Raw genomic sequence first — 25,137 nt, forward strand, 5'->3', positions numbered from 1 at the left:
ATATAATTGTAATACAGATAATAAACCATCGTATATCAATAAATTCCTTTCATAGATAAGAACAGGAAACTTTGAAAAGCTGTCAATTATTTTATTTATTTATTAATAAATTAATTATGATACATGTTAATATTAGCATAAAAAATATTTTAATATAGACGTTGAACAATACTAACGCAATATTATGCAACATATCATACGTATTACGTCATAGAAGTACTTAGTTCAGCAGAGTAATTTAACATTTCTTAGAACAGAGTACTATTTACAGAACGATTTGTAACCGATACTATTAAAATTAGGAATCCCCCTCTCCCATATCGCGGATGTACACACGCTCATAGATGAATAAACAAACAACCGGACCGAATCGAACTCGGAACCCTTTGCGCGCCAGACTGCTATGGTGGCTGATCCGCCACGCTCGTCTTAAAATTCTATGTTAAACAGTAAATGGAAAGATAAATTGCAATGATAAATAAAACGATGTATTTGAATTGAAATATATATTGAATTTGTTATTATTAAAATCATGAAAAGAAATGATATTTTTAAACATTATCTATTATGGAGTGCCAAGAGCTATGGAGAATTTCCTAATTTTTTATTAACTGATTAATCCATTACATTAACTGATAATAACTAATTAATCCATTTATTACATTCGATATGACTAAGTAATACATACAAAAACAGACAATTTCTAACATATTATTTTAACTAAGTAAAAGACATACTATAACACTCTAAGTTAGAAAGATTGATAAATACAGCTGTTTTCTTCTCACAAAAATCTGGAACACACACTAATCGGATACGCTGGCCATCTTCACCTGAAAAATTACAATGGCTATGTCAACAATATTTCTTATAAATCCTTATGTGATTTAGTTATATGTATATATTAATATGTATGTTAGTCTGTAAGGTATATGTGATATGGACCTATGTATTCAACTATACTTTTGCGTCTTTGTTTATATTGTCTGAAATAAATGATTATTATTTATTTATTCATAAATCATCAAATAGTGTTGAATTCCAATGTTTACATAAACTTAGGAAGGAATTTGCTAACTTTCGCTGACGTGGGGATAAAATTCTGCTTACATAAAACTTGAATGACACCAAATATATATTAAAATTCCTTACCTTTATACAATTCAGTAGCAAATTCTTCACAATTGCCACTAAAGTATATAGCTGGACAATTATATATGGTAAATGGGTCTGTGTCGATGCATGGTGTGCAAGGAACAGTGTCAGGGCATGTGGGTGCCATGTGACGCCATTGTAAGGTCTTCTTCATTACTTCCAAGTGACTGTCCAATTTACTATAACGCATTATGTCTTTCATTGGTTCTCCAGATGTTCCCAAACAGGACAAACCTTTATATAGAAAGAAAGAAAGAAATATATATTTGTAAAAAATTATTACAGCATAATGTGGTACAAATAATAGTAAACATGGCTTTAAAATCAGCACATTGCTGCAGTGAAATTTAGCAAAAGTGTCCACACTCAGCCACACAGCAGCAAACCATGGTCACTGATTTTCCCATCTAGTCGAGAAGTTTAGACATATATCAAAACAAGCTTTTGCCCACGGCTTCGCTCGCGTTACGAAGTAATATTTTCATCCCCTATTTTATTCCCTTGGGGGTAGACTTGAAATCCTTTCTTAGCGGATGCCTACGTCATAACATCTACCTGCATGCCAAATTTCAGCCCGATCCATCCAGTGGTTTGGGCTATGCGTTGATAGATCACTATGCCAGTAAGTCACCTTTGAGTTATATATATTTTCAAAATAAGAAATACTTTCTTATGTGTTACATAGTAAATAATACAATATTATATATGTTATAGGCAAACTCCGAAGCTCCGGCGCTCCTAGGTTGGACTGGTCAATCCTCAGGTCAGACTGAATGACTTAGTCAAAGCCCAAACAAATGTAAATTTTCGGCCTTTGACTAAACAATTTTCATCAAACCTGGGAGAGACTAATTTGGTCAGGCAAACGTCAAAACACAATTTTATTAAATCGGGGTTTGACGAGTCAAACTCCGATATAGGTATGAAGTGTCTTATCTTCGTATATTTGGAAGCATTTTATCATTTAAGCAGCTTTCAAGTCTTAAGAACCGCTTAACTCTGCCAGTTCTGACACCTGATTGGTCAGCTTACGTGATTTTCACTTTTATATTTGAGATGCTTTGAGAGAATGCCGTGTGGCATTAGGCCCACCTTTTGTACGATGTGCAATAAAGTATAAAATAAATAAATAAATGCTTTGGAATATACGGAGGTTAGTTTGTAAGATTAGGTATAAAAAAATAACATTTTTAAAATTTTGATGTTTATTGTTTTAATAATTTAAAAAAACCTAACCTAACCTAACCTAACCTAACCTCACTCATCTTCAATTTTACACAATTACACGCCCGCACGCTCAATGAACGAACATGAAATGACAAAACAATCGGTCGGAACACCGCGAGAGACATTATGAACCTGTTTAAACATGTTCAGATTAACGTTTGACCGAGTTTTGCAGTCGCTTCTAGGATTGACTAGGCCAAAACCGAAACAGAATAATTTACTTTCGACGTTTGACTGAAAAGTTAGGAGCTCCTGGGTTTGACTAAAAATACTTCAGGCAAAGGGCGAAATTGAAATGTATTTCGGGGATTGCCTGATGGCTTTGGCCAAACCTAGGATAAACCAGTCCTTCCGCGAAGAGACTGTGTATCGGACTTTGACTATAACATATATATAAACTATAAACTCTTTTCTAAATATACATACCAGCAATATTACATTCATAAGGATTAGATACCCTGTTAAAGGACTTAAACTCAATTGCCTTGGGGAACAAACCTGAAAGTAAAATAAATATACCAAAACTTAGAAGAAATGTTATAGAAATTATCAATATTGCAATAAGTATGCTTAAAATTTTCTTACAGTAGTGAAAGGGTTTCTGAGGTAACATAATTCCTGTAGGGTCTTTACAACCAGGCATCAAATCCAGTGGAGCTACTGTACTAACTGCCGCACAGAAGGAATCCACAGTATCGGCTGCTGCTATAACATCTGATTCATTTAGAGTGCTTTCATTTGAATGGCTCATGAACACACCACCTTCGAACAAAAGACTATAAAGTGAAATATGTATATTATATGCAAAATAAATAAATAACCAACTTATTTAACCAACCAGTAACTACTTACTTTTCATATCTTAGACAGTTGACTATTAAACCATTGGAATTTTTTAAAAGTGTTTATAATTCTCTAACACTTTGGGTTACATTAACAGTTGGTTACATGCACATTGTTGCAACTAAGTGGTATATTTTCTAGACATATTGGTATAGTAAAGCTTTAAATTAATAATCAACTCAGTATGTTTTTGTTGTTTACCTGCAATAATAACCCTAACAATCTTAGAAATTTCCTCTTGATACTCTGTAGTGCCACAAAAGCCAGCTAGCCACTCCAGAAACAGATTGAGAGAGAACAAATGATCAGCTGTTTTGGAAGCCATGTTTAACCCTGATATGAGGACTATAAACCTGGAACAAATATGTTCGAACAACTTAAACACTATGTACTTTACAGATTAATATATTACAATACTCTCTATGCAGTGAAAACATCGTCTAATTACTGATCCACTGCACGTCTAATTACCGATCTCAGAATGAGAAGGAGATGGATTAGGCCATGGTGCTAGCCAAGTGTGAATTGATAGACTACATACCATTGACATCTTTTTTGTATATTGATTAGATATGCAGGTATTGAGGGTTTCCTTCAGCATTAAAACAAGTTTTTTTTTTTTTCTTTCTTTATAATATAAGAGTAGCAGACGAGCATGCAGTCCACCTGATGATAAGTGGCTACTGCCGCCCATGGACATCTGTAATCAACCCCAGATAGGATTAGATATTCCTACCTGAGGTCGGCCACAGATGCGCTGCTATGAGGACTAAGCTGGAACGCCTCGGAAAAGTCTGTCTCCCTTACCACACCCTTCAAACCGGAACACAGCAGCGCCTAACACTGCTGTTATTAGGTAGAAATAGGTGTGGCGGTGGTGCCGCCGGAGTCGAACCACAAAGGGTTCTACCATCTTCAAAACACACATAATTGAGATATCAATGTGTGCCTGAGATTTGAATCCTCGATCAAGAGGCCCAACCAACCAACAGACTATCACTACTGTATACAGCAAAATAACAACTATTATTTCAAATTGCTAAAGGGTTTTTCTTAATTACCTATCGCTATCTATTTTAGGTAATGGTTTCTGTATGTTACAGCCTGCCCAACACACATCCTTAATGGTAAAGACACCATCTTCTTCTTCAGAGCCTGCAAGCAATTAAGATAGTGAAATATTACCATCAACTTATAGGTACATTACAATTTAATAATTTACAATATATACAACATACTTTTAGCCCAAATGCACTAATTTTGGCAGTAGTATAGACATACTAAACAACTACATCTATCATAATATTATTAATGTACATTTAATCCAAGATTTATATAAATGTGTATATAGTGATATTTCTTACCCAATATAGCAACCACCACACCAGTAACAACTTCATCTACATTGATAGAGTCTCCAGATAACTTGATTCTTTGCAATTCGTCCTCTAAGACAATAGTGTCGGTTTCATGGACAAAGTGTGTCCTGTAATTTTAATTATGATTCTTTATTAAAATTTCTTGTTCCCAAAGTAAAAATTCTTGTTCTCAAAGTCCCAGTGTTTCGAGAATGTTTACGAATGATTAAGTTTATTTAGTACTTTTCATAAATTCATACAAACCTGGCAGGCTGGGGTATAATTTCCAACGCATCTGATAATTCTTTCAAAATACTTGGCTTCAATTGTTGAAGTTTGAAAAGGGTACCAATAATCACACATAATGTCCCTTTCTCACGCAGTTCACACAATTTTAAAATCTTATATTTATTTGACCATTTCTTTGACACAATGGGACTTAAAATATTTCTAAAAGTATTTAATCTTGCAGAGTAAATATGAGCATACTGTTTAGAAAAATCTCTAGACACTTGATAAAACCGTTTTGAACAATCAGTGTAATCTACTGCATGTCTGTCAATTTCTTGAGTTTTGTAAGCACTTTCTGAATCATGATCTCTATTTTCAACTTTGAATAACATGATTAACGCAAAAATTAAAGAAATGTAACAGGAAATATTTTACTTTGCCGCCACTAATATCGTTAGTTTTGATAATGACATTTAATGTCAAGTGTCACGTCAATGACAGTTTCTTATTTTTCTACGTCCAAAAGACCACAGAGTGCAAGCCACTTCAAGCATAAAGAGAAACTATATATTTACATACTTTCCTTAATATAAGTTATACATTATTTGTTTTGTAAGATATACTAGTAATAAGCAGTAATTAAAATATTTATAATTACGACTGGAATTGTATTAGTAACCACGGAATGGTTACCCTTAACCAAAAAAAAACTTTACTGCATGGAGACGTTGCAGTAAACACCAAATTTAAATTGGCGCGTTTATTTAAAAATGGCGGGAGTTCAACGTATTCAATTAAATAACTTGAATATTAATTTGAAAAATGCTTTAATAGTCGGAATCATAATTGCCAAAAATAGTCCTCGAAAAATTGGTTCTAAGAAGAAAAATGGTGATTCGAGAGGAGTTATGTCTTTTACTCTGAGGGATTCCCGTGTAGACACAATTAATGCCGATGTATGGGGATCAGAATATTTTGTTATTACATTTTATGAGAGATTTCTCGTAGGTGATGTCGGTAATAAACTATCTTATTCGTTATACTGATATAGTCCGCGTAAAACTGTTAGTGCGCTCTGAATATATAAATCAATCGCGTCGCCATAGCAAATTGTATGACTACACATGCTCGCAACAACGATCGGATCAGAGCGGACCAGCAGTTTGGCGCGGACTGTACTTAATTAAACGTTATGGCTAACTCTATACATATATTTTGTAACTTTTATTTCAGTTGAAATATCATCACCAAAAATTTGTGTCAAGAATGGAGACAATGAATTTTACAGACCTCAAGTAAGATATTTTCTTCATGGACATGTCCTATATAACTGTATTTAATAGCCTCGCTTTCAAAATTGAGTTTATCTATATACTTAGTGTAAGTGCAAATATTTTCACTGCCTTTTAAATTATTTGAAATAAATTATAATAAAATAATTATTCCTTTGTAAGGTATCCTCCCCTTTCTACTTGTCTCTCAACGAGGGAACGTCAGACGTAGGTATATTTGGCGGCGAAACTTATAGTACGTATTTGCCCCTGCTCCACATACCCACCAAGCCTTGCTCTGGATACTGCGGCTTGGCTGAAGTCGTGAAGCTTCAGGGTATGTGAAACATTTTCAACCATTCCCTTTACATTCAAATAGTTAGGACGCAAACTAAACTTAAATTAAAAAAAAATATTAAGTCATACTGTTGATTAAAGTAATGCGGTTAAATATTAGGTATATTAGTTCTCATGTCTTCCGACTCGAGCGTTGTATAGTTTTTTACCAATCTTTTGATATTTTATCCCACCATTGTTATAAGCAAATTTTGATTTAATTATTTTTCAGAAAACGAGAATACCTACGTTGATCTCTTAGTTGTTGTTAAATCTGTTAAACCTGCTAAAACGATAAAGACTAAAGCAGGTGCGTTATGTCAGCATTTTCTTCTATAAATATAAATAGCCACCCACATAAACATATCTCAAATATTTTGATTTTAAGTATTAATTTATCATGATTTTATAATAGTAGTTTAATACGTTATTTTATTTAAAAAATACCTTTTCTTTGAATAAAATCTACAGCCAAAATTAACAAATTTTAGGTACAGATATGTCGGTAAGGTCTATTGAAATTATGGATAACACCACACCTGCCGCTCTTATTCTAGACGTTTTTGATATCGACACTATACAAAGGTATGCATACTTACCAAAATATTTCAAAAGTTACTAATTTAATCTAAAGATACTTATCTAATCTAATCTAACCTAACTGCAGCTTCGGTCGCGGGATTTTATCTAGTCCTCGTCAACAGTATTTTTACGGGGTAAAAGGTACCCTTTGTCCTTTTGAATCTGATAACGTACGAGTATGTTCAAAATTTCATGTTTCATGTTTTCTGAAAGGAAATTTGAAAGGTGGGGACATACTTTTCCAAGGCGTTCCAGCCTAATTCTTAGGGGTAGCGGCGCACCTGTGACCGACTAGGTAGGAATACCTAATCCTGTCTGGGGTTGATTACAGATGTCCATGGACGGCAGTAGAGACTAACCTTCAGGTGGACTGCATGCTCGTCTGCTACTCCTATATTATAAAATAAACTAAGAACTGAACAAACATGTGAGGGAGTTAAAAAGTTCATCGTCACTTGAGCACTTACTTATTGTTACGTTTACTCCCTACTCAGTGGTGCGCTTTCGACTGAAGCGAACGGTAAAGAATAATGGATTGAGTAAACGTAACGTAAAATTGTGGGATGTTATGAAAACTCATGGTTACGCTGTTTGTCCACTGCACCGTCACCGAGCCGATACCGATAATTAATCACGGCGCTGAAGTAGGGTACATACATTTACTATGGGATGACGGTGCTCGGGTGACGGACGTTCGGTGGACAAGCTGCTATAGCAAATGTATGTACGCTACTTCGGCGCCGTCATTAATTATCGGTATCGGCTCGGTATCGTGGTTGGTGGACAAACAGCGTTAGGGTGCTGTACACAGAGCGGAAGAATGGCGTCCGCTCGAGAGCGTGCTGTTCGTGGCGGACGCGCGCGTGTCGTTCCGCGGGCGCCGCGCCGCCGCGCAGCTGTGTGCGCGCAGCGTCGTCACGCACCAGCCGCACACGCCCGACGCGGAGGCCTTGAGACTTTACATACGTAACCAGACTAACACACGTGAGTGTCCCGTAGATCTTTAATCGTATCGTCATCAGTTTTTCAGGATTGAACCCTTTGTGGTTCGACTCCGGCGGCACCACCGCCACACCTATTTCTACCTAATAACAGCAGTGTTAGGCGCTGCTGTGTTCCGGTTCGAAGGGTGTGGTAAGGGACAGACTTTTCCGAGGCGTTCCAGCTTAGTCCTATCTGGGGTTGATTACAGATGTCCATGGGCGGCAGTAGCGACTAACCATCAGGTGGACTGCATGCTCGTCTGCTACTCTTATATTATAAAAAAAAATCAAATTAAATTTTAGTTAAAGTAAAAGTAAAGTTAAAGTAAATTTAAGTTAAAGTTAATTCCTAAAAATGTGCGGCGTTAGATGTGTAAAACAGGGTGTCTATCCATTCAACTTGCTACCTTACTATTGTGGTTTTCATTTTAAGCTGAAACTTGTGCCCTAAATCGGGACACTAATGAATAGGTAATGAAAATGAAGATGATACAGAATACCTACCTAGATTTTTTACAAAAATCTTTAGAATAGATTTCCAAAGTATTTTATGATTCATGTGTAGCTTACCTTACTTTACTTTTATTTCGCCCTGACAGAAGTAAACATTGCAGAATTATCAATCTAAGTACTAGTGCAACATGGGATTCGCGCATTCGGTACGGAAACTAAAGCTTCGCCGCTTCTTTAAGCCTTTACCTTAGCGAAACTATTGCTATCATTATTAACGAAGCAATTCTTACGCCCTTGCACTGGAGAAATCCAAAAGTCATTAACCGTGAAAAGTTCTTCTGTACTTTCTCTCATGTCCCAGAAGTACAGGGATATAAGCGGTATCTGTATCTTGGATCTTTCTCCACATCAGGTGGTTGGGAAGCAGGCGCATGGTCATCATGGAGCGGCGAGCGCGCGTGTGCAGCCTCAGTAGCGCAAGTGCGAGACCGACTCTCCAACGGCGCTGCACCCTTCTGCGCTGCACTACACGCTCTGCTCACACATCTCGACTTAGACGATCTTGTTAACAACACGTAATTTCTACCTATGAATACCAATCCTGCAACGATTTACGAGCAATGGCGATACCACAATTTCACTGTCGTAATACAATCGCACTGCTGAGAAATAACCAGTGATTTTTTAGAATAGTTGGTTGCATTTATTTGTCTCTGTGGTCTTCCAATATTCTCAGTCTTACAAATGAAGCTGTCTTTCGCTCAACAGTTGACTATTTCGCTTTTTCCAAATATAAATAATGCTGAACTTATATACTCAAGTATAACGCATTATACTTACATAATTATTTTATAGATTCCACGACTTGAATTCTGAAGAGCTACGAGTACGCTTTGCTGATCACACTGGAGAGCTTAATGCAAATATACCGATTACAGTACTCGAAGATGCGCTAGGACATTCGGTAAAATATATTTTCTTCATAACAAATAATAACTTTGAAGTTTATGTGTGTGTCTGAGGTATCTGTGTCATTGTAGTTCTTAAATCGTTTTTATTCCGAGAAACTGTACAAGCGGTAAGTCAGCTCTCGGTTACTAAATAATGATAATAGTTACAGTTGATATGTTTTCAGGCAGATCAATTGAAGTCTATGTCAGCTGAAGACCGCGCTGCTGTCCGTTGGAAGATCCTCCTCGAACAGTGCAATGCAAAATTGGCAGTCACTCCTCCACGCATCATCGTATTGACTCTCAGACGGGCCTCCCCAGCAGACCCCATACCTCTGTATTGATTATCTAATGTCGTGCCTAATATTAATTTGTTTTAAAATTTACCTATTTCATTGTAACACATTTCTTAAGTAAATACTTTGACATATTTAATAAAAAAATATTCGAGTTATAAAATTATTATATCTTAAGACGTAGGTACCCTCTGTTCTTATTGATATTTAAAATAAATTACCAATATACTGACAAGTAAGCCTACATGTATTTCTTTTCATATAAAGTGGGTAATCGATTTCTACCGCACACGACTCCTAGGTAACGTAATTGATTAAATAATTTCAGTAAGGAAAGAAACAGTGTTTCCCTTGAAGTTACTTAAAATGGAGAAACCAGAGAAAATTGAATTAACCTATGAATATTCGAGGAAGCGAAAAGAGTTTGGAAGGCAAACTCTATTCGAAAATCATGGGCCTGAATTAATAGTGAACATACCGTGCAATCCGGCTTTTTACAAGAATTACGTATTACGAAACCCTGTGCATGTTGCTATACAGAATACAGGTACCATGTCGGAACACTGGGTTAATTCAGTAAGGTAAGTGAATATTAATTATAAGACCCTATTCACGGCTCTCTGGGCCATCCGTCTCCTAAGGGAATATAGTTTTTCACCTTGCAATCCTTATAATAACTGCTGCTCTGGGTCTTTTTTCATGATGGTGGCTGACCTAAGGCTTAAATGAGGTAAACCAATATTCATCCTGGACGGACACCGATCAAACTTGGACAAGCTGTATTATATGTGTAGAAATGATATTTTTTGATTTGATTTTTAAATACAATTGATGCAGAGCCGAGTATACAAGTTCCGGAGTGAATCACGTTGAAGGTGGTTGGCCAAAAGACATTAACATGAATGACCCTGAAGCCGCACAGAGATATAGACGGAAAATTGAAAAGGACGACGCTTATATTCACGCCGTTATGCACTTAGGCCATGTAAGGAATACGTTATACATTAGGTACCTACATTAAATTACGTACGGGATAGCAACGCAACGCTCATAAAATTAATATATTTAAGAGCATTTTTTGTATAGATTTAAGGTCTAATTCATCCTTAATCTAATATAACATTTACTTACTTTTAGAGCATGGAACACAATATTCTGCAAAACAATGCTGTGGATATGTACGAGACCTACTACTCCGAATTGCCATCAATACCTCCAGTGGAACGCAGCAGTTGCCACACTGTGAACGTGTATAGGGAACCTGGGACTAACAGACGCCCTGTACGTTCTCTGTCCTGGCAGGCAGACGGGGCTCGCTTGGCTTCTGCCCATGCTGATGTCGACCTGATGAGGAGTAACCGATCTTTGCAGTTCTCGTACATATGGGATATTGGTGAGAAGACCGGATAATAAAGTTACGATTCTTAACAAGCTTATCCTTATTTTAGATCATTACAACTGTAAACCATACATTAAAGTTTTTGTGATATAAGATGTTGCAAAGGGTGTTTTTAGACGTGGTACTGTTTTTCAGAAAATGCAAATGCTCCAGAGCTTGTAATAAAACCGCCACAACCACTCTTAGATCTACAGTACAATCCTCGTGATCAACATACTCTTGTTGGGGGAATGATGAATGGACAGGTAAGTAAGTGTTTGCATGATATATAAAAATGCCTTCATAATTTTATCTACATATGGTCAATAGTTGTTAAGGATTGAATCAAAGGGATATGCCATCTCGTGTTAGATTTTTACGAATTGCCCATACAGTTTGTGAAAAACTTGAAGATTTCATCAACGACTGTGTTTTACCTATCAACAGATTTTTACGGGTGACGAACGCACAATATACTTCCTATAATAATCACAGTCTTTTGTTTAAAATTTCGAGGAGTGGTTGGGGTTGAAACCTACAGTCATGACTAGCAGTCAAGAGTTTATGAGGTCCGGTATTCAGCTATGCAAATAGGGTCCAGTCGAGTCTCTTGAGTGAGAAAAGAAAAAATCTTCAAGCAGGAGGACCTTTTTTGGTTTTTGCCGACTTTCAGAGATTGTTTATTCCAGAGACTTCTTCTCAGGATGCATATTTTAGGATGAGAAAAAAATTCAGAAACTAACCCCAATTTTTTGGCCGACCTCGACTACGTCTGCGTTCGGATATCTTAACAAAGCTATACACGGCCATGGCACGCTCAGGTGGGGTGGTGGGACATGCGGCGCGGCGGCGACGCGACCGGCGCGTGTCCGCCGCACGCCGCGCACCGCGACCTCGCCAGGAACGTGCTCTTCATCAACTCCAAGACTGGCGCTGAGTTCTTCTCGTCCTCTCCGGATGGCGTTGTCAAATGGTAAGCAAAATAAACAGTGATATCCTAGTGGTTAAGAAACTCGGCCTTTGGATCAAAGGGTTCGAGGTTCGAATCCCAGGCACGCACCTCTGGTTTTTTCAAAGTTATGTGCGTATTGTGGTGGACTATGGCCTAATCCTTCTCATTCTTAGAGGAGACCCGTGCCCAGCAGTGGAACAGTAATGGGTTGTTGATGAAGCAACATTTTACCTTTAGTTATCAAATATCTTTTATGATGTCCTTTAGTTGCTTAGAAGCAGCATCCAGCAACGAGATGTCTCCACGGTCACAAGTATTTTTGATTACCGCGGAACACAATATAATGGCAGAATAAGATCTACCTACTTCTTCATAAAATGTTATTCCAAATATTATTTATGGTATAATAATGATTGTATGTATTGTAATAACAACTGGTACACTTTGCAGGTGGGATATCAGAAACATGAGCGAACCAACAGATTCAATGATCATAGATCTGGTCAAACTCCCGTCGGACACGCAGAGCATCGACAATGCCCTTGGAATATCTGCTTTGGAATATGAGCCAACTATTCCTACCAGGTAAGAAAACTACTGTAGGTAGGTATTTTTTTTTAATTTTAATAAGAAAATAACTTACGTTACTATTTTCCCAGGTTCATGGTTGGTACTGAAACAGGTTTAGTCATTGGAGGAAATCGAAAAGGTAAAACACCATTAGAAAAACTTCCTTCGAAGGTAGGTGCTTAGCGAAAAAGCAACAAATGTATTTTTTGGTAAAGTTTCGTTTACTTCTTAGTTTAATCATCTGTCTTCCCCAGTATGAAGCCCATCTTGGTCCTGTGTATGCTCTACAAAGAAATCCTACGTTTTTGAAGAACTTTTTAACTGTAGGAGATTGGACAGCCCGAGTATGGAGTGAGGATTGCCGCGAATCATCCATTCTATGGACTTATTCACATCGTACTAAGTTGACGGATGGCGCATGGAATCCTATCAGGTATTTTAAAGTTCTTTTGCAAAAAAATCACCAGCAATTTAAAACTACAATTAAGCCAGATTTATTTATGTCACTGACGACCCATGTAACTTTATCAACACAAAATTGTTTTAAACGTTGTTATTGTGATTGTTAAAGATTAACTCCATCTAAATATATCCTATAATTTTCAGGTTCTCTTTGATGCTAGTGACACAATGGGACGGTTGCCTTTCTTGTTGGGATTTGCTGCGAAGGCGAAGTGCACCTATCGTTACAGCTCAGTTATGCGATGAACCTTTGTTACGCTTACGTCCACATGAAGGGGTTTGACCTATCATTTATTTTTAATGTGTTTTTCAGAACTTAAGCAGAGATGAGACCTTTTTCAAAAAGGTCTATTGTGACAAAATAATTTAAATAAGCAAGAACTAGAAGTGATTATTATAAATTTGTATAATTTATTCCAGGGTTTACTAGTAGCATGTGGGAGCAGTAAGGGTACAATATATTTAGCAGAACTGTCTCAAAACTTGGGCACGGCGGATAAAAACGATAAGCAACTTTTGACACACGTAAGATTTTATTCACGGACATATCAATACCAAATACGCTTCACGATGACAAATTGATAAAAAAAATCAATAAAATTTCAGATCCTAGATCGCGAAAACAAACGAGAACGTATCCTAGAGGCTCGTATGAGAGAGTTAAGGTTGAAAATGCGACAGGACCGGGACGGCGGCCCAACAGCCTCGGACAACGAGCCCTCCCACTGCGACCGGGACCTCGACGAGGCCACGGCTGAGTACATGCAGATGATCAGCGAGCTACAAGCTCAACAGAAAAGCATTTAAGCAAGGCTTACACAGGCTATAATACAATTCATGACAGTATTAGGTAAGTTGCTATAATCTTAATTACGTTTATTAGCAATTTAGGTTAGGTAAAGTTAGTAAAAAACCTTAAGGTAATCACATAGGACAATTTAGTCTAGACTGTCGATATTATTGTGATGCATTTGATAACATGATGCACCTATAGGTTATGGTTATGTTGGATATTAAGTCTCCAGGCAACCGAGTTGTAATACTTTATTTATCCATATTTTTCTATTGAGTGATGGTCAATAGAAAAATATGGATAAATAAAGTCAAAGATAAATAAAGAAATTTCACATTTCTTATTATTTTATTTGATAGGTTAGTAAATAAATAAGTAGTAATAAAATATAACAATTTGTATCATAAGTATATACTAATAAAACAAATATTATGTCAAGAAAAACATTTAATAAGGAAAGTATCACTGTTTATTAAAATCTTACAATAAAAATGTTAACATTGTATTGTTTGTTCGATACGTTTTATTACTATAAGTAGGTCCATGTCTTTTATTACTCTTGGTTTATATTATTCGAATATGCCGTTTATAACATAAACGTAATTTATTGGCATGCTAGTAAGAACAGATAAACATTTCAGAGCTAACTTTAATTTTTTCATCATGATATTACTACTGCACTTGCATTCTGCCAAATTTAACAATTTTAACATGTGCGTTAGAATGAATTGTATTGCAATGTCTTTTCTGAATTTTTATAATTTCATACCTTCCATAAACAAGTGTTTACATACATCTTGGCTTTGAATCTCTTGTACCTACATTCATAGTTCCCGTTGTTTGGTGGCTAAGCGGCCACAGGGGGCGGGGTTAGGCGGTTTCCTCTTTCTCGAAGGCGACGAAGGTCCAGCGGTTGTCGATGTTGGCGCCCACACCGGAGGTGGTCTGGCGGAACACGTCGGGGTGTTTGAGCAGCACACGTGAAACCTGCGCCTGCGCCGTTTGCGGGAACAGCGCGCGCACGTACGACACCACGTAGTCCAGCCGCGCGCCCTGCGGGTGCACCTACGGAAACACATAGATAAGCTTCGACTAGTCCTGAATGTCTTCGAGCTCGAGCAAAACTTGTAATATATTAAGGGAAATCTTTATATATATATATTTCTCATGTGCGTGTGTATGTCACTGAACTACTCCTAAACGACTGGACTGATTTTGATGAAATTTGTTGTGTGTGTTCAAGGGGACTTGAGAATGGCTTAGATTCACAATTTAGTCCGTGGGAAAAGGTTTTTTTAATTAATTTTTAATTCGTAAGTAGTTGTTGATTTTGGAATGATTCACATTGGATTCGACAGACTTCGCTACCATCGCAGTTTCAAATATTCTATCTATTTTTCAAACCCGTAAGTGATAAGGGTTGTTCACCCTTAACATTTTTTTTATTTATATGGCAACACAACGTTTGCCGGGTCAGGTAGTCTTATATATAAAATTATCGTGTCACAATGTAAGTTACCGTATTCCTCCGAAACGGCCTTACCGATTTTCACCAAATTTTATATGCATATTCAATAGATCTGAGAATCGGCTACTATCTATTTATCATACCCCTAAGTGATAAGGGTTGTTAACCCTTAATTCTTTTTTATTTATATGGCAGCACAACGTTTGCCGGGTCAGCTAGTTATGTATTAAAATTTTTAAGCGTTACGCTCTTGTCAGAGCGGTTGTGGTCATTATATGGTGCTAATGGCGCGCTTAACAATACACCGCCATTCGTTACTTGTCGCCGCCTTCCTGGTTATCATTCATGTATTTGTCATCAATGTAGTGAGGCATAGTGTATTAAAATTATTACATATTTAATTTCAAAATGTAGTGAGGCATAGTGTATTAAAATTATTGCATATTTAATTTCAAAACGTGTAAATGATATTACTTTATAATTATAGTTAAGATTAACTACGTTTAGTAAGACTACCATTTAATTTATCTGTTATGCTATGTTAAACAAAGCAATAAAATATAAGCTTAATCATGAAACAGCAGAATACAAACCTGTAGGAAGGCGGACATAACGCCAATAAGTTTGGCCTCTCCGCAGCCCGCTTCAACGTTTTCCTTCAACTCCACCTTAGCGTCCATGTCATCAGGCAGCGGCGGCGGCGGGGGTGGCTTTACCACCGGAGATGGTAAGGGAGGCTAAAAGAAAATGATTAATAGTTAAAAAAATATGATTAAATAAAAATTTGGCAAACAATGCTACATTTGAACATTTCTGAAAGGGTAGTTTCCCCTGGAAATTCTCTGGCACAACCTTTAATCCAAACGGCTTAATAGATTTTTACATATGAGGTGCTGTTATATTCGTAGGAATTGTGGTATTGACATAAGGTGTATTTTTAAACAGTCGAGTTTTATTTTTATAATAATTATCTATTGCATTGTTATGCAGTTGTATAAGTGTAGTATCAGACGTCCATTCGATCAAATTATGTAAAAACCGGCATTGTGAACGAATCATAACTTTCACTAGACCAGAAACCATTTAGTTTTATTTTTCATTAGGTAGACAAATAACAATTATTTTAGATTTCATGGATATTCATTATTACTTACATTTTTCTCCATTGCTACTTGTAAAGCTTGACGCGCTATAAACTGTGCTTTGAATTTCTCCATTTCTTTTTGAGCGTCTGCTTTAATTACATCCACTTCGTTCTTATAAGCTTCCAGTTGAAAACGGAGACTTTCATTTTCTCTCTGAAATATTAGGTACAGTGAAAATCTATTGTCACGCTCGGTGTTACACACATTTTAATAATCTTTACGCATTACCTTCTTCAAGACTAATCTATTGGTACATGGTGGGACAAACATTGTAAAAATCATTCAAAAAAATAAACTTCGTGCACCTTAAACATGCGCCCCAAGCGGCACTTTCGAAAATTTAATTATTATTTTCATCAACTTATTTGCAGAGGGCGACATAATATCCGTTACTGGCGGCGCAAACCTACACTACACTACAAATTTTATTTATTGGTTGCAGTAAAGATCTGAAATCTATCCAATATGGCATAAGTATTATTTAAAATCACCTTTAATTCATCCGTGTCGTCATTGAAGGATTCTGGAGCCCTGTTTCTGGTACCAAAGCCATTAAATTCATTATTCATTTGATCGTTCAGGAATTTTTCATTGAATTCTTCCTTCATGGCGTTAAATTCCTAAAATTAAAACATATACTTAAAAAATCACAACATAATTTCTACAAGGAATAAGCAACGTTTACGAAGATAAAAAAGGGTAGAACTCATCAGTTTCCAATTGGCATCCGCCGTATTTTTAATGTTTCTAAAACGAATCTATTGGTGGTATAAAATATATAAGATTTTTTATTTCATCAAAATATATCAACAGGAAATAAGAAATAATAGATATTAATTAAATATATACTCATAATATAAATAACACTTCCTTGGCAGTCGGGTAATTAGGTTTCCACATAAGATTGCCTAAAATACCTGGTTGACCTACTACTATCTTCTCGCGCACCAAAAGACAGACTGTATAGACCTTACACATGAAAATACTGCTCAATGTTCATCTCCGCGCCTTTATTTACCTTTTACTGCCGACTCCTGCATCACCTGTATACTGCTTAGCCACAATGGCCATGAAATCTTTGACAGAGGAATATACCTTAATAAAATTCCAATGTAGAACCCATTATGGTAATTCAATGAACGCATTTAGTGATATCGTAACTGCAATTCTTCGACATTAAGCAGAACATATTTTAACCATTTTAGAAAATGCCTAAACATTTTAATTACCTGTGATACTCAAACAGCTTTTAATTTGATACTGAACCACATATATTAGGTTAATGTTATATTAAGCAATGTGTCCCATAATGGTTACATTTCACAAGTCCACGTCCAAAAGGTAATGATACGGGTCCTTATTTACCTGGGTCATTTTTTGCCACGTCTCGATATTCTTCCTTTGCGATTTCGTAAAGTGGTCCCAAACGCGCTGGTGAGTCGCAGCAACAAACACTTTCGCCACCTGTTCGACTGAGGTTCACAAATATTACGTTAAGAGCAGGCGTACACTTGCGCCACATACCGTCATACACTTGCGACCCGCCGCCCTCTAACTGGACGGTAACATCAGATACTGTTGTATTAGTTGCGGACTGGCAGCATCTCGTATCGCGGAGACGTGTCGCTCGACACATGACAGTGTGATCATCACACAGAGGGAACCGGCAATGCTTTGACAAGTTACCTTCACCCAACACATTTAAATTGTGGATCTCTTGTTTACATCCTTGTGATAAAATTATATAATTACATAATATGTTGTATTAAAAATAAAAGTACACTTGTCAGAACATTGAAACTTATTACCTAATACTTTACACCTCTTAAAGTGGTTATGGAGTTAATTGAAGATACCAATGCATGGTGGTCCTCCTTCGTCTGACAGGCTTTTATTGAACAGTATATATGTAACCAGAAGGTATTGTAATATTACAATATAGTAATATTATAACCAAACAAATTTGGTATTTTTATACTTTGACTATGTTAATTTTAATGTTAAATATAAGATGCTCCTGAATAATATAGAATAGAATTCGGTGCTTTTATATCTCAAATTTTTAAAACCATTCATTAGGAGCTAAAATGCTATGTTTAATTTTAAGTTTAAAATACAAATATTGGATCATCTTTATAAATGTTTTAACATCAAGAAATTTAAGACTGAAGAGCCCAGAAAACATACAATATTTAAATCAAATTTAGATAAATATGAGATAAATAAATTAAAATAAGGATGAACATTGTTCTTCCAGCTTACCTTAGGTATATATATATTGTAATGTGGACATGTTACATTATTACATAGTTCACACCACACTTGATGAATACAGACCAAATTTTCACCGAAAAATGTATGCAAATACTTACGCTGCTCAATAATATTCTGAATGTGGTTTTTGACTCTTTCTCTACATTCTGTTAACTCCTCTTCAGCTTGCACTTTCTCATTGAATAATCTCCTGATGTGAGAATTTGTTGTTTGAATCATGGAGTAGAACTGATTAGAATTCTTTTTTGAGCACTCTCCACGCTCCAGCCAGGCAATTAATGTCTGCAGTATAAAAAAACTCATAGTACACTAATAATACAAACATTTAACAAATAAAGTACCTAAGATAATAGAAATACCGGCAGAGTGTTGGCAAAATGTTCTTCATTTTTAATCTTTTCAGCCAATTGAATAACTGCACTTGAATAGGGCTGTATTCTGACTGGAGATGGTGTACGGCGGTAGCTTCCAGAACCACGGGTGGTGGCCAAAGCTTCCTGCTGTGCATTAAGCTGCTGTAATTGTTGTTGCTGCATTCTGAGAGCTTGTCGTTGACGTCTCTCAAACTCATTTAGGTCATCCCGGCTCTACAATCAGATAATAATGTGTTAATTGTATATCAACATTGCACTTTAAATACATTTATTAATGTATGATTCAAATTATCTTACTAATGCATAATCAACATGCAACCATCCACTAGTCGCATGTGAATCTTCATCTTCATCATCCTTCTTATCCTTATCCTTGTCCTTATCCTTGGTTGTCAACTTAATTCTAAACCCAGTAATGGACATAGCTGCATCGACACAAGCCTCTCTGTCAAACCGTATGTGACAAAAGTTTTTCTTGGACAATCTTAAAATTTGTATACGTCCATATCTTTCAAAGATATCTCTCACAATAGACTCTCTAATCTTATCAGGCAGACCACCAACAAATATTGTACGACAACCAGGAGGTCGCGCACGTCGTGGTGGTGCTGGAGTACCAGGTGCAGGAGGCGTAAGCTTGCAATGTTTCAAAACAATTTCTTTTTTCTCTTCCATAACTTCTGTTCCCATGCTAGAATACATGCCCATAACATTAGGATCCATCATCACACCTCCTATCATACTTATATCCATGGGAGCTGGTCCAGAGCCTCCCATGGTGGTAGCCCCCATGCCTGACATATCCATTGCAGCCTGAGGCAACATTTCCATTCCAGGGCTAGACATCATATCCATAGCTGTTGCTGGCATCATTCCTCCTCCCATTACAGTATTGGGCATCATCATATTATACATTCCACTCATCATCATGTTGCCTGTTGGCAAAAAAATCAAGAATTCAATTTGTAGAAATTATGCACATGTGTACTATGGTAAAAAAAAGTGGAAAATCAATACCTATGGTTTTTTGCTAACATTAAATAATATGAATTTAAATTAGTAGGTTTTGAACTGTTTCATAATTTATTATGCTGTAAAACAAATATTAACTAAGTTACAAAAAGGATTTTACCTCCTTTGTTGACATATACAGTGTAAATTTAATTTTTTTTTGGAAATCTACAGACACTACATTCCAAAAACAATTTGTTGGCATTTTTTGCTCCTAGTCTTATCAATTACTTGTACTTCAAAACTTTATCCAAAATATGGTACTCCAAAAAACATTAGTAAATCATTAAAAAGTGTTTACCTTGTTGATACATATTTGTCATCATCATTTGATTCATAACATTGGTCATATCAGGATTTTTATTTGAATCATGATTCTGAGTGTTTTCCCTCCGACGCCCCACACTATCAACCTTGACAGGAGATCTAGATCTATCATCTCTTCTACCTATAAAATGTAGTAAAATACTTACATATAGTAATAAATACAAATTGTTTAGCTATCTAATGTAATATATTGTAATATATTGTTATTGGACACACAATTTTATGAAATATCATCAAGATGATAGCTGGGACATAATAGCATAAACATTATTTAAAGATAGTATGTAAATGAAATGTATAACAGGAAAAAGTTTGATCATACAATAAATCATCATAACAAGCAATAAAGTTCATCTCATTCCTCTTGAATACTTAACGAGGTATTGAATATTATAAAATGAAACTTAATCTTTATACCTATTATAGAAATTTGTACGCTAATACCAATATAGATAAGTTATCTTACTTACCCGACATTCTTTAAAGTGTGTACAAAAGGTATACGTAAAAGACTGTTTCACACTATGGTTTCAAAGTTAACACAATCACATATTTACAATGGTCAATAATACGTATAAGCCTTATTATGCATAAGGTCAGAATTTGATAAGTAGACAAATCGGGGTTTGTTAAGAATTGCACTGCCTAACCTTCCGATTTCAAATATTAATAATCTTTATACCACTTGTTTGATTTTACTTAAAAGTTGTTTTAGATAGGCGGATAACTCTTGAGTGGTTTGCCGCTCGCCGAAGGAGTGAATTTAATATTTATATTTATACTTCTGGTAGATTTAAGAGTATTCTTGTTTCAGTTTATATCTTTGCTTAATTTAGTCGCTAGTTTGCTACACAGATTACTTTGCTTTCTCAGCTAAAAAAGCCTATAATAAAACACATAGTATGATTGTATGCCTTTTTTCAGCTTATAGCTCAATGTCATTTCTGTCAAGTTGTCTGTATTGTATTGTTATCTGTGAAATCCAAAGACAGTGTTAACCAAAGAGTATAGTAGTCCATATAGGAAGTGTTAACCATAGGTTACTTATGACATAGGCGAGATTTCTCGACGAGACTTGTCGCGTGAATCTGTAGCTGGCTTAAGGCATACAGGCCTAGCCAAGAATAAACAAATTAACGATATAAATCTGGGCCATAATAATTTTATCTATTCTGTGATAATACCATAGGTTACTATACTCTTTGGATAATACCAACGCCAATCGCCATCCATATTAATCCATTTATCTTGTCAACTGTCATGTCGCCGTCATCCAGATTTTAAAGAAATGAGTAAAGTTTTAAGCGCGAATAATTGAATGTTATCTAAACATATTGATCATAATAAGCGTGAACAATGTTTGTTCTAGCTGAGATGAAAGATGTGATAAGAGTAACCCCTGACCACTTTCATCAAAGTCTTACAGAATCCATAACAACATTACTCAATCGAAAACTAGCCAATAAGGTAAATAAACATGGCATAACCTTACTATTTGGAATATTTAGGTCCAATATTATATTTTTGTAGTCTATAAATATTCTTTGATAGCAAATATTTTAGAATTACAATTTGACCATGAAATCTGTGGACTTGGAAGCTTTTATTTCCAAATTTCTGTTAGGATTACTTTTGATTTTATGTAATTGTGTATGATCTTAAAAATTGCAATCATTTACACATATCTGATAGACAGTTCGACTTTAATTATTTGTTCTAATGAATCTCTTAATCTTTTGGTCACTAACTAATGTTTATTGTTTTAGGTCGTATTAGATGTAGGTTTATGTATAGCACTATTTGATATTATGCACATTGGGCATTCATATATATTTCCTGGAGACGGCTCATCACACACAGAGGTTAAGTTTAGATACATTGTATTTAGACCTCTTATTGAAGAAATTCTAATAGGTAAAATAAGGAGCTGCAGCAGAGACGGTGTGCAAGGTAATTAACTAAAAAGAAAATATTTCTGGATGCACTGTAATGGAGTATAACCTGTTATTGTATTGATCTTAAAATTAGGTACATTTGGTCTCAATTAGTTTTATTATATTTTATTTTATAGAAATAATAATAAGTTAAATCGTAGTTGATGATAATAATAATCACAGCAACCCATGGACTATAACTAACATCAGTATATATGTGAAAAAATGACACAACTACAAGAAGTTTTAGTACAACTTAATTATTTTTTTATGCGTACAAAGGTTTATTATCATTCTCTGTGTTTTTAAATTTCAGTTACACTGGGATTCTTTGATGATATTCTAATACCAGTGAATGCACTTCAACACCCTTCAAGGTTTGATGAGACTGATCAAGCTTGGGTGTGGGAATATGGTGCAAAGAGTGGAGAGAAACATGACCTGTTCATGGATTCTGGTAATTTTCATGTTTAGTTTTAATTTTCCTAATATAATACCTACCTAGTATAACTTTGGAGAAACTATCACCACAGTTCACACCTATTTATGGTGTTGCATTCTGGGTTGAATAGTATGCTAACGGTATCACTCTTTTCTGAGGCATTCCAACTTAGCCCTCAGGGATCTACAAATCTTCAGCTGACTTTAGATAACTCTTATCTGGCGTTGACAGATTACTACTTGAGTAACTGAACATATAGTCCAGTTGAGTATAATAAAAATATATATTAATAAAATAAATGTAACTACTAACTACTTCTATGGCAACTTAAAATTTGTTACTGCACATTACAGGAGAGCCTATACGATTTCGGGTGACAAGTGAAACATTTGAAGAAAGTTTACCATCTGGGCCGCCCAGTTCAGATTGTGCTGTCCAACCTTTGGCACCATATAGGATAGTAGGTGGCATCAATGAGCCAGGATTAGGACTGTTGTCCTGGTGGGAGCAACCGGATGGGGATGATGATGAAGATGAAGACAATGAGGTGGAAGTTCTGGATGCATAGAAATTATTAAAACTATAAATATGTAAATATAAATTTTAAACTTGTGTGTACTCTTTATTTAATAACACTATTATGAATTTTATATTTATAATAAGTAACCTTTAAAGGAAATACACTTAACATTTGCCATTCACTTTTTGATATAGATATAAACGTTGTGGAGACTGTGACGACCACAATAATAACAAATTATAGTTTAACTAAACATTATGCCAGTGAACTCGCCTAGCGAGTCCATTTAAATTAGTATGTAATGCCGGCGACTCGCCTGGCGAGTCCATCGTGAAATCGCCTATATTTCACCTCACCTCACAAGGAATTAAGAACATTGTATTGGCATTGAATGTGTTAATAAAACAAGTTCTTTGCAACAATATATTTTTTGTATATTTTCCATGCTTTACATAAAACATTCATTACTAAACAGTTTATATAAGTAACACTACACAATGATAAAACTTACTGAAGTACATAAGTATATTCAAATACATATTTTATCACATTACAGAAGCCGACTACTCAGTAAGCATTCAAAATAACAGCCATTATCTATCACATAAAAATCAACAAAACATTAATTAAGACCAACTTCATATAAAGTTATTGTGAACAGTAATAGTTTTATATATAGTAAAATTTAGCACTACTTGTTTACTCTAATACTTACTATAAAACTGTAAAAAAATATTTTTTTAGATAGCAAGATTTTAGCAAACAATATATTTCAAATTCTAGTTTTTAAAATACATTATAGGGTTTTAGTGAATGTAACATCTTTACCTTAAAGAACAAAACATAGTTATGGCCCTAATGATAAAGGTCAAACTGGGATATGGATAGAGTTAACGACTAAGTTAAATTCATCTAGTATGAATTAAAAGTTTAATATGTATGACTTGACATATTTCTAAAGATCTTAAAATATTCAATATTACCGTCCATAATCTAAACTTGACTTAACAAATTATTGATAATTATGATTACCAATTCATATCTGTGCGCAACTCATATTAAAACTACCGTTTACTTTTTTTTTTAAATAATTATATTAAACTGAGTTCTGTGAATTAAATAGTAATTTTATATTGAGCGACTGTAATAAATAATCGAATCGAATACACACAGATAAGCTTAAAAAAATCTTGATAAAGTTAAAGTTAAGTCACCAAAAGTAGTTCATATAAATATACTAAAATGCGGTTATAAGTACAAGACAAAAAATACTTTATATGACTTCAAATATATTATCATAAATTACTATTATTGATTAAAATGATCTTTAAATACAATAAGTTATGAATAATTTGGTAATTATAATAAATTTTACATTCATAATCATTCATCTTTTTCTTATATCTATTTAAGTGATTTTATAATGCAGTCGAGGCGTTTAAGCATATATTATTTATAGTTCTGGCACCTAAGTCACTACTTTTTGTGGTTTTAATGCAATGCGGTTACATGACAAAGCAAGTGAAAATATACCTGCATTGCAAAACTCTCTAACAATTACAACTACAATAATCAGTGGTCTTTCTTCGGGACCAAAAAGTTATATAGCGAAATATAATTCTAGCGTTATGATAGAATTAATTCACTATAATATAGAGAGCATAATAAAAATATGAAATGTAAAATGATATCTATTTAAATAATATAAAAACAATTACTAATAAAACAATTCATTAAGTTGTCATACAACTACAAATAAGTTATAAAATGTTCAACAAATTAAGTTAATCCCATGATGCAAT

At 35.1% G+C, this 25,137-nt stretch overlaps 5 protein-coding genes across 6 annotated transcripts; 3 read left to right on the top strand and 2 right to left on the bottom strand.

Annotated features, from left to right (window-relative positions):
* Positions 1 to 491: 491 nt before the first annotated feature.
* Positions 492 to 5,347, bottom strand: PolD2 (DNA polymerase delta subunit 2). Its single transcript, XM_073091329.1, has 8 exons — positions 4,848 to 5,347; positions 4,590 to 4,711; positions 4,287 to 4,380; positions 3,427 to 3,578; positions 2,968 to 3,144; positions 2,809 to 2,880; positions 1,153 to 1,389; positions 492 to 833 (listed from the first exon to the last, which is right to left on the bottom strand). Exons 1-8 carry the CDS (start codon positions 5,204 to 5,206, stop codon positions 721 to 723), a joined length of 1,326 nt encoding a protein of 441 aa, XP_072947430.1. The 5' UTR covers positions 5,207 to 5,347; the 3' UTR covers positions 492 to 720.
* Positions 5,348 to 5,530: 183 nt separating this feature from the next.
* On the top strand, positions 5,531 to 9,840 carry hdm (meiosis specific with OB domains hold'em). Of its 2 annotated transcripts, none has more exons than XM_073091455.1 (9): positions 5,531 to 5,831; positions 6,048 to 6,109; positions 6,269 to 6,422; positions 6,654 to 6,731; positions 6,913 to 7,006; positions 7,815 to 7,987; positions 8,852 to 9,014; positions 9,295 to 9,403; positions 9,575 to 9,840. In XM_073091455.1, the coding sequence occupies exons 1-9, from the start codon at positions 5,585 to 5,587 to the stop codon at positions 9,731 to 9,733; spliced, it is 1,239 nt and encodes a 412-aa protein (XP_072947556.1). In that variant the 5' UTR covers positions 5,531 to 5,584; the 3' UTR covers positions 9,734 to 9,840. The 2 variants fall into 2 exon arrangements, with proteins under 2 accessions (XP_072947556.1, XP_072947558.1); XM_073091457.1 differs by having other exon boundaries at positions 9,579 to 9,712.
* A 211-nt stretch (positions 9,841 to 10,051) lies between these two features.
* Positions 10,052 to 14,080, top strand: LOC140756043 (dynein axonemal intermediate chain 2). Its single transcript, XM_073091439.1, has 11 exons — positions 10,052 to 10,266; positions 10,523 to 10,670; positions 10,823 to 11,078; positions 11,220 to 11,329; positions 11,885 to 12,036; positions 12,466 to 12,600; positions 12,675 to 12,756; positions 12,840 to 13,018; positions 13,192 to 13,324; positions 13,468 to 13,572; positions 13,654 to 14,080. Exons 1-11 carry the CDS (start codon positions 10,052 to 10,054, stop codon positions 13,852 to 13,854), a joined length of 1,716 nt encoding a protein of 571 aa, XP_072947540.1. The 3' UTR covers positions 13,855 to 14,080.
* A 189-nt stretch (positions 14,081 to 14,269) lies between these two features.
* Positions 14,270 to 21,329, bottom strand: LOC140755820 (ecto-NOX disulfide-thiol exchanger 2). The gene is made up of 10 exons (XM_073091152.1): positions 20,910 to 21,329; positions 20,414 to 20,560; positions 19,399 to 20,036; positions 19,087 to 19,314; positions 18,826 to 19,009; positions 17,819 to 17,925; positions 16,945 to 17,073; positions 16,463 to 16,606; positions 15,902 to 16,045; positions 14,270 to 14,905 (listed from the first exon to the last, which is right to left on the bottom strand). The coding sequence occupies exons 1-10, from the start codon at positions 20,914 to 20,916 to the stop codon at positions 14,711 to 14,713; spliced, it is 1,923 nt and encodes a 640-aa protein (XP_072947253.1). The 5' UTR covers positions 20,917 to 21,329; the 3' UTR covers positions 14,270 to 14,710.
* Positions 21,330 to 21,673: 344 nt separating this feature from the next.
* Positions 21,674 to 23,427, top strand: Polr3H (RNA polymerase III subunit H). Its single transcript, XM_073091148.1, has 4 exons — positions 21,674 to 21,906; positions 22,206 to 22,389; positions 22,690 to 22,830; positions 23,169 to 23,427. Exons 1-4 carry the CDS (start codon positions 21,796 to 21,798, stop codon positions 23,381 to 23,383), a joined length of 651 nt encoding a protein of 216 aa, XP_072947249.1. The 5' UTR covers positions 21,674 to 21,795; the 3' UTR covers positions 23,384 to 23,427.
* The last annotated feature ends 1,710 nt before the right edge of the window (positions 23,428 to 25,137 follow it).

Source organism: Epargyreus clarus, unplaced genomic scaffold, assembly GCF_041222505.1.
Source record: "Epargyreus clarus isolate Ecla_fem2 unplaced genomic scaffold, WU_Ecla_fem_2.2 ptg000034l, whole genome shotgun sequence".
Lineage (NCBI taxonomy): Eukaryota > Metazoa > Arthropoda > Insecta > Lepidoptera > Hesperiidae > Epargyreus > Epargyreus clarus.

Excerpts from the sequence above, each read along its gene's own strand:
- PolD2 (XM_073091329.1), bottom strand. The coding sequence starts at position 5,206 with ATGTTATTCAAAGTTGAAAATAGAGATCATGATTCAGAAAGTGCTTAC. Across the intron at positions 4,712-4,847 it reads ATTATACCCCAGCCTGCCAG|GACACACTTTGTCCATGAAA; the intron begins GTTTGTATGAAT and ends TTAAAATTACAG. Across the intron at positions 834-1,152 it reads TGCTACTGAATTGTATAAAG|GTGAAGATGGCCAGCGTATC; the intron begins GTAAGGAATTTT and ends GTAATTTTTCAG.
- hdm (XM_073091455.1), top strand. The coding sequence starts at position 5,585 with ATGGCGGGAGTTCAACGTATTCAATTAAATAACTTGAATATTAATTTG. Across the intron at positions 6,732-6,912 it reads AACGATAAAGACTAAAGCAG|GTACAGATATGTCGGTAAGG; the intron begins GTGCGTTATGTC and ends AACAAATTTTAG. Across the intron at positions 7,007-7,814 it reads GATATCGACACTATACAAAG|AGCGGAAGAATGGCGTCCGC; the intron begins GTATGCATACTT and ends TGCTGTACACAG.
- LOC140756043 (XM_073091439.1), top strand. The coding sequence starts at position 10,052 with ATGGAGAAACCAGAGAAAATTGAATTAACCTATGAATATTCGAGGAAG. Across the intron at positions 12,757-12,839 it reads TAGAAAAACTTCCTTCGAAG|TATGAAGCCCATCTTGGTCC; the intron begins GTAGGTGCTTAG and ends TGTCTTCCCCAG. Across the intron at positions 13,573-13,653 it reads ATAAGCAACTTTTGACACAC|ATCCTAGATCGCGAAAACAA; the intron begins GTAAGATTTTAT and ends ATAAAATTTCAG.
- LOC140755820 (XM_073091152.1), bottom strand. Across the intron at positions 20,037-20,413 it reads GACAAATATGTATCAACAAG|GCAACATGATGATGAGTGGA; the intron begins GTAAACACTTTT and ends TTTTGCCAACAG. Across the intron at positions 19,010-19,086 it reads ATTTTGCCAACACTCTGCCG|ACATTAATTGCCTGGCTGGA; the intron begins GTATTTCTATTA and ends TTTATACTGCAG.
- Polr3H (XM_073091148.1), top strand. The coding sequence starts at position 21,796 with ATGTTTGTTCTAGCTGAGATGAAAGATGTGATAAGAGTAACCCCTGAC. Across the intron at positions 21,907-22,205 it reads ATCGAAAACTAGCCAATAAG|GTCGTATTAGATGTAGGTTT; the intron begins GTAAATAAACAT and ends TTATTGTTTTAG. Across the intron at positions 22,390-22,689 it reads CAGCAGAGACGGTGTGCAAG|TTACACTGGGATTCTTTGAT; the intron begins GTAATTAACTAA and ends TTTAAATTTCAG.